Source organism: Odontesthes bonariensis, chromosome 10 (assembly GCF_027942865.1).
Source record: "Odontesthes bonariensis isolate fOdoBon6 chromosome 10, fOdoBon6.hap1, whole genome shotgun sequence".
Lineage (NCBI taxonomy): Eukaryota > Metazoa > Chordata > Actinopteri > Atheriniformes > Atherinopsidae > Odontesthes > Odontesthes bonariensis.
In genome coordinates this window covers 30,876,335-30,885,208 of record NC_134515.1, presented here as the reverse complement: position 1 = coordinate 30,885,208, position 8,874 = coordinate 30,876,335, and the positions used below count along the sequence as shown (strand labels likewise).

General features: G+C 37.8%; 1 protein-coding gene across 2 annotated transcripts in view; it reads right to left on the bottom strand.

Annotated features, from left to right (window-relative positions):
* Positions 1-2,058: 2,058 nt before the first annotated feature.
* LOC142389965 (arf-GAP with coiled-coil, ANK repeat and PH domain-containing protein 3-like) overlaps positions 2,059-8,874 on the bottom strand; it is a 90,983-nt gene continuing 84,167 nt past the window's right edge. For both annotated transcript variants that reach the window (XM_075475242.1, XM_075475243.1), the window contains exon 25: positions 2,059-2,917. In XM_075475242.1, the coding sequence (XP_075331357.1) occupies positions 2,811-2,917 (107 nt within the window). In that variant the 3' untranslated portion in view covers positions 2,059-2,810. The remainder of the gene's footprint in view (positions 2,918-8,874) is intronic.

The window sequence follows — 8,874 nt, the reverse complement described above, 5'->3', positions numbered from 1 at the left end:
GCTGATTTTTTTTTTGAAAAGGGGTGTGTTTTAAAACAGGGAAAAATAGGCAAATACTGTGGTAATTTTGTAAAACATTTCCAGGGAAGCCTCAAAGGTTCAACATAGATACATTTAATCATCAGTATGAAGTCAGAACTATTTAGCAGTAGCAACAGTAAAATGGGCATATATTGTAACCTGCATATGCCTGGTACAATGTGGACCAAAGACCACTCTTACCAGCTGTGGTTGACTTTCGGACCACCACTTCACTTAGGTTCTGGATGGATTCCCTAAAAGTAAAGATAAAATATGACAACTTCTGCAGGAGTTGTTGCACTACACAACCTACAGTCTCTCTCTCGCTCCGTGTGTGTGTGTGTGTGTGTGTGTGTGTGTAGCCTGTCTGAGCATAGTTACTCCCAAATGTGAGTATGCCGTAGGGTTAGAGTAAATCAACAGAATAAATAAACCACCTTATCTTACACGCACCTGAGTTCTCGGTCTATGCCATCGCTGAAGATCGCTTGTGCAGGCCAGAGCTGGAGGGACAGACTGCATGCCATACTGTGAATAATGTGCTGTCTGATGTAGTAGGGCCACAATGTGGTTGCAAAACCCTTTTCCTGCTGCACAGCTACAAGAAAACGTCTCCAGGTGTCCACTGTCAACAGCAAGTGATATCTGTACATAAATGAATAGGAATTACTTGACAAACATGACAGAAACAGATGGAATAGCAGTAGAGACTTTTAACTTGTGGAATGAGATGAAAGAAAATGAGCAGAGTCAAGGCTACAGAAACAAACAAGTCTGTAGTCTAGAAAGTATTCCTGCAATATCAACTAGTTGGCCTAGTACATTATCTTTGGAATTGAAACTTCTTATAATCCCAGATTGTGTACTGAACTACGTGTGCTGTGTTTGTGTCATTTAGCATTATACATTTGACTGGGTGGTTGCTTTGTGAAGTGAAGCTTTGTTAATGGCAGAGTACCTGATATTTTAGCTCACTACAATTTCAAAGTACTGTATTTTGCCCAACACTGCAAGAGTGAACGTTGCAGTAAGAGGAAGAGAAGAGAGCTGCAACGGCAGCGAGCAGAAATCCTGCAACAGCAGGGAACTTAACAGGCTAAATTAGCCTGGCTAATGCTATCTATGGTCAAACCTCTAGTTTGTGAGGCTCCTCGCTTTTCCTTTGAGACCGGTAGCACCTAGCCCTCACAAAAACCTGGCCATCTACTACATTTGATACTATGATGATGACACATGTAGAAAGACACACAATACTGTTAGGTTCACAGTTGTTGACAGTTCAGTAGCTAGCCGCTAACATGCGAACTACCTCTCTAGCTACTTACCTTCATACTTGTTGATGAAGTCTTTGTGAAAAAATTTGTATCCTTTTTTCATTTTCGTTTTCTTCGTTATTGTCCTCTCCTCCACGATCCTTTCAACATCGGCGAAAGAAATGTTTGGCAAATTGCGAAGATACGTTGAGCATACCTTATCCATAACAGTTTTAGCGTTTACCGATACCGTTTATCTCTGTGGGATGAAGTGAATTGATACTAGGCCGGAAGTAAAGTACCATGTCAATGACGTATATCCGGTTTTTGTGAAAAAGGCCTACTGGGGTGGCATTAGGGGTGGCAAGGCTTTCGTGTGCCAATGCCACCCCGGTAGATCCACCCCTGTCAGGTTCTATACAATATATAGATATATAGATATCGTTTTCCTGACATTTAGGAGTAGATTATTCCTGAGAGACCACTTATCGAAGCTGCATAATTTTGAAAATAATTGTGTTTTTTCACTTTCCAAACAGAGATTTAGAACAGACATCACATTCCCTTTTTTTTTTTTTTTTTTTTTTACATATTTGTGAATTATTTCACAATACTATTTAATACAATTGAAACATCAGTCAACAAATTAGTTGTAATCCAGTATGTGTGTCTATTAATTATGTAATGTGTTTGTGAAAATGTAGACATTTAAACATCTTTTTAATGGTTTATCTTAAATACAATAATAATTGTGACATGATCCTCCACATCAATGGGCCTTGTCTGAGCCATCATCATTTTCCATCTGAACATCTCTACCAGCTTTGTTTAGCTTTGTTTGTGTTGAAAATTTTATTTCCACCCATCTCTCCTTCAGATATATTTACACCTCTACAGCATGTTTACATGAACAGAAAGACTGCATTTCACAGTGATACTGCAAGTACATTCCATCAAAATGACACAAGGACTACACCTGCATAGTCGATGCAAAATAAAAACACATTTAATATCAAAACAAACTGCTCATCAAGAGAACTAACGCTGATGACACCTCTTATCTGTGGCTGGATTCAAGTTTGAGTATAAAATATAACCGAGTGCATGCATACAGTACACATACAGAACAACTAACATTCATATATGGTAAAATAGAAAAAAAATCCTACAAACAAGTGGTCATTCAAGCCACAAGAAACAAAACAAGTGCTCATCTGACACTGCAGGAGAAATGTGTTCATGTACATAATTAAGAGGAAAAGACCAGCAAATCCTCAAAGAGAAAAGTCCTCTGCAAATCCGAGTTTTATCAGAAATGCAATGCATCTATCCTAAATGTATTTTAGTTTTAATAGACTTTTAATGTGACTTCTGTGGATTTCTCAGCGGAGTACAACAGAGAATGTAATAGTGTATTATGATATTGGAACCTATTGGAATCTCCTTGGATTCACTTGTCGTCACACCCCAGCTATGACTAATGTATGGAAAGTTTCTCTGTTCAAGTATTATGCCTCTCTCCAGATGCTTGGCCGACTATCTGAAGGAGTGTCGGAAGTGCAAACTCCTCCGCTTCAGTTTCTCTGGATTGTGGGATGCCATGTGGGAAAATTCCCGGAAGATGTCGAGGTACGTGGCGTCTCCTGGAGTAGAAAACAAGAGGAAAGAAGAACGGTGAAAATCACAGCCAGAGACCTGGTTTTCTTTGACAATCCAAGCATCCTTTACAATAAAGTTAAGAATACAAGCGGAGGACTTAAAAACAGTAGAGGAGCCACGTGAGTGAAGGGTTAAAAACAGGCTGAGGAACCATGAAGCTTCCCCTCTTTCAGCTTTCCAAATACTGAGCGTTCACATTTTGTCATCGACATGGCAACTGCTGAGTCTACAGCCACAACATAGCTGAACTCTTTTGTGTTCGTGAGAGCTCCCAGGCACAGCTAATACAAAGAAAAAGAAAAAAAAGGAGGAAGACCACTGAGTGAGAGGAAGGTTTCTTAGCGTTACTTTATTTTAACCTCCCCTGTTTGGAGCTTAGAAGCAGCATATTGAAAGCAGAGCTGAGACCATTATTGCATTTGTTGAGAGCAATTAACAATTAACATTAAAATGAGATTAATCATTTGAGTTTTAGAAAATAGTCAGTGTAACAGTCCCTTCTGAAAACATTCTGACCCCCTCGCTTCCTGCTCGTCTTCCAGTTTTAATTAATTAATTATTTTTTTGCTTTGCTACTTGCACTCAGTGTCTCAGTGAAATACAAAAGAAACATTTTTTTTTTTTAGAATCTTCTAAAAACATTACAGATCAAAAACTAAAACCTCCACTTTGAGAAACAATCGTAAAGACAATTCTTTTTTATGTGGCTCCAAACTCTTGTCAGGGTTGTCCTGTTTGGCTCAATTATGCTTTAGATGTTTCATATGTGGCAAACTGTATTGCTAGAGTTTGAACAGGTACACATCTGTTTGTACAGTATAAGATCCAACTGTTCACAATGCATTCCAGGATGAAAAAGGCAAACCACTCAGTCAAAGCAACTTTCAGTAGACATAATAGCAATGCTGTGATAAGGGAAACAGCTATTCATACAAACTAAGAAACAAATCCATTAGATTGCGGTTTGCCTGCTATTACCATTTCTGTACTGAAGCATGGTAGTGGAAGCATTATACTATCAGGGTGCTTCTCAGCAGTAGGGACTGTTACACTAAAGTGCAGAAACCTAAGAATAGGACATTGGTTCAGATTTCTGCACAACAACCTACAAAAAAGCCAAGACATCAATGGGGTGGCTTAAAGGCATGTCTCTGAATAACCCTGTGTGGCTCAGTCAGAACCTAGATTAAACCCTATAGAACATCTGCTGAGAGCACTGAAGATGACCTCTCACAGACACTTTCCATCCAATAAGCTTCAGACGATCTGTGATGATTTGGTAAAATCCTTGCAAAGACTTATGACATGTCTTGGAGCTCTAATATCTGCCATAACTGCTTCTACAGAGTACATAAGTGATCTTTGAAGTCACGTTTTAATTTAGTCATTTAACAGCCAATTAGTCATTTGACTTTGTCAGTTAACATCCAATTCATAACACTAAAGTTTGCAAGCGAAGGCAAACAAATATTTTCTGAAACACAAAGAAAGCTTACTAATTTAGATAAAAAAAGCTTTGAAAGAGTAAAACAAGCAGCATGGAGAATAAAGCATGTGCAACGGAGACAGCTGATAGGATATGGTGCTGAGCAACCAAGTTAAAAGGTGTCAACATAAATACCTAAATCTAAGAGGTAAAGTCTAAATAAGCAGTCTGACAGACAAAAGCCAAGCAAAATACTACAGATGTGTGCAGCAACATAGGTTTAGAAGATTTTATTGTGGACAAATACCTTACAAGGGGTTTGTTGTGAAGGCCAGGGAAGCCCTTCTTACTCTGGATAAAGGTCATTTGTCCACAGGTACGCAGCATGTAAGGTTTTCATCAAACCCATTACTTCTACAACACCTCAATGTTAATGATAGATTATGCCATGAAGTGCTAGATATCTGTTCCATCGTTAGTGCCCATGTTAGAAATTTAGTTAGTTTAGAAAGTTAGTACGACTGTCAAAGCATGGGAAAGATGTTTTACAAATGAAGCACAGATGCAAAGAGAGAGGTTAGTGTTTAGTCAAACATTCTGTTTATTTTCAGTATTATTTTAGAGCATACTAGAAGAAAACATGAGCATCAGGTAGTGTTAATATGCACAGAAACACAGAATCTCTTTCAACATTTAAAGAAACTGTACAGATAACAGTCAGAGACAGAAAAAACACAAGAAAGTTAAAACAAATGGCATTATACAAGCAAGAGATGTTAATAGTTTTTTGGGTCATATACACAACAGTCACTGTAGACACACCAAGCAATACAAGATAGAATCCTTCAATGGCTCAATGCAAATGATTGTTTTATCTGTCACATCACTGAAGAAAGCGATTTGAAATGAATTTATTTTACATTTATTTATACCCATTTTGAATTTTGCTGCTGTAAACCAGGTCAGATAGGGATTTTACAGAAAAGCAAGAGTGTGCCATAACAGAAGCATTTAGGGGGGTGAGGGGGGGGCATCAAAACGCATTTAATTCACATAATTTGAAAAATCAAGTGGGGTTATGCAAACCAAGCCTTTCCCTAAACCTAAAAAAAAATCTTTCACCTGATAACTTATTTGAAATGTCAATCATGGATGTTTTGGCTACACTTCAAACTTTCCAAGAGTTTGTCAACTCATTTTAATTTTAAATTTGAGATTTTCTTTATTTTCCTTAGTAATTTATACTGTTCCAATGACATTTCCTTTGGAGATAAATAAAGTGTTAACTACTTCAATTCAATCAAATCATCAAATTGTCGATTGCAATAACTCTAAAGCTAATTGAGCTTTGGCCATGACAGAAAGACGTCATGTCTTTAAGAAAATAAATTTGGTGCTAAAAAAAAAAAATCATCAAAGACTAAACATCATGGAACTTTGATGATATATATATATTTATTTATTTATTTATTTATTAAGGGACAATACTTTGAGAGGATTACAAACATAACATACAGTTCAGATATTCATTTTGAATACATGAACTTCATGTCCAGAAAGGGACCATGCTAATAAGCTGTTTGCTAACACTTAGTGCTAGAAAACATTAACCATAAGCAAGTTTGTGGGTGTGGAATTTTTTTTTTCTCCTGAAAATCCCTAATTGAACTTGATTACACACAACTGTAAGAATGAAACATGAGGCAATAAACCATTCAGGAAAAGAAAAGTACACGATGTTTGAAGAGCTGCTGTGACTGGCTAATGCTAGGACGTTAGCTCTTTAGCTTGAAGTAACTCATCATCAAGCTTCTAAAGCAAATATTTATACTAAGACGGGGTGTTATATTTAGTTTAAAAAAATGCTACAACTAAAAAACATTAAAACGTTTTCTGAACGTGTAGAGGGCAACAACAGGCCTCATTAGTAAGATTTTAGAAATATTTGCTTTGTCCCATTTTTTCACCAGGCGTTAAAAAACAATATTGCTCCAGTAAACTATTACGCCTAAACTCAAACTAAATGTAAAATATAAAAGCCAAAGTTGAGTCCCCAACAACATCACAATAACTTCTGCACAGTTCCTTTTTAATTTAACAAAAAACGGAAATGGTATATATATATAAATAAAAAAATTATGACATCCTTGCACTGATGTCATATCCAGATTATTCAATAATGCTAAATGTCACATACTCATATTCACTACATTGGGTGGAGAAGTTAACAAAAACAACAGGGCTTTGGAGAACCTGGGTAACATCTACCCATGCATTCTAAACAAAGAACATATGTAACAGGCCGAGTCATGATACAACAGATTACCATAAACAACAATTTTAACAAACAAATACTGTATATACAGTATACTTTGAGTGATTTATCAAAAAAAGTCCACCTTCCAGTACAGAAAAACTCCCACCGATGAGTGATTCAATATGAAGAAACAGTAGAGAACATTTAAGGAGCGCTTAATACTGCTTTTGTGTGTGTTTAAAAAAATATAATCTGCACTGTTGTAACAAATAATAATATAAAAAATAAAAAAAAATAGTGACTATGAATTACTCATTGCATGCAATTTTTTTTCATGAATTAAAAAGAAAACTGAAATCGCTGTTGGTCAGAAAAAGTGCATGTTGCTTTTAATTAAGCATAAAAAGCGTTACGCAATCAAGCTCTCGGTTAATCTGGAAAAATGATTCCAAAGATCATTTCCTGATTATTCGTTTCTCTGTCATTTTAGTCACAGTTATTGCTAGCCTCATCTTCTCCCTCATCGGAGCCGTGATCTTCAAATAAAGCGCTGCAGAGCTTATGATTAATATATTAAAAAAAGAAAAAAAACAGAACACAAGGTTTGATTGATCATGAGTTAGCCAGTCAGGAGGCTGGCTCTTATGTGGCTCATTAGGATGAGACAGGATCAGACAACATGCGTCATGTTGATGAATAAACAATTCCACCTAACTTGAAATTGGTGCATTTCCAATTAATGTGGCTACAAGTGTTGTGGTAAATTGGCTATCTCCAATTCAACTGAGGAGTTTCAGGGAAACGAGGAGTTATACCGACAAGGCACAAAAAAAAAAAAAAACTTTAGAGGCTCCAAGATTGAAGTTCTGCTTTCAGAGATCCAAAATGTAAAATCTGTCATTTAGTAGTGTCAGCATTGGAATTACGGGACCTGCTAAAGCGAAGAAATGGGAAGCAATTGCGAGCGCTGTTAATTCCGTGTCATCTGTAGTTCATAATGTCACAGAAATAAAGAAGAAATAGTTTTATATGAAAATGGCTTAAAAGAAAAAAAAACGTCTCGCCAGGCGCTCGATGAGTGCAACTAAAGCCGTGCAATCAGTTGTTGCCTCATCATGATGGCACTTTGATGGGGCGGTCCATGAGGGGGGCTCCCCTGGCATGTTGTCTGTCTGGGCTGGTTCAGGTAGTGGGAGACCCTCGTATCGTGGCAATATTGTGCAAAACGCAGCATTCCAGAATAATCTGGCATGCCTTCTCTGGGTTTCTCTCTGGAGTTGTGACTCTAGCAAGCTGCATATTTGCAGCAGCACAGACTTTGGCAATCTAAATCGCGATGTCAGCCATTCGTCTGTCTCCGCAAGGATAGCTACACGTCTTGGAACACACGCTCTCTTCCAAGAGCCTGACGCGCAAAAGGCTCTAACATGATTACCGTGATGGCTCGTGCAAGGAGTATTGATGACGTCACGGTTTCGTGCCGGCCATTTATAGTGGCGAGAGTCGATGCGCCAGTAGTTACAATTTTCTCCGTCACAGAGGCTGCTACGTGAAGGTTACCGCTAACTACCCCACAACGACGAAAGTGGAGAAGAAAACAATAGCACTGTATTAGTATCATCAATGATACTGCTGCTTAGAACCTTCCCGGCAAAAAGGCGACGAAAGAGAAAGATTACTTACATAATAGCCGATGAGCCTGCAGAAGTTGAAATTTCAATAGGTGTGTTATCACCATTATAATCTGATATAGTACTTAGAAGGGATAGTTCGCCTCTTTTGACATGAAGCTGTATGACATCCCATATTAGCAATATGTGAGTCGTATAAAAATGTCTATTAGAACAAGTCTTTTACTTCAGGATGCTGAACAAGAGACTGGCCTTTCAACTGTAGTATTCTCTCTGTTGTTCAATTCCCTGCCCTTCCTAAAATCATCTCATCTGATTTGTTTTTTTCATTTGGTCAAATCTGACATCAGTAAAGGAGATAAACACTGAGCTGCTCTTGTATCCTGAGAGGGAGGTTGACTGCTGGCAGGTTTCTGGTCTAAAAGTCAACAGACTGTGCAGGGGAGAGGAACACGATGTACATACTGATGTGGAGAAAGGAATAAATCTAATAAAGGTCTCTTTCAGACAAGCAACAGGTCTCAAAATATGTATACTGGCACCCCCTGCACTCTGTCGCACTGCTGATTAAGTGGACTTAATCAGCAGTGTGCTATATGGAGACAGATAAACTCCTGAATGCATTTC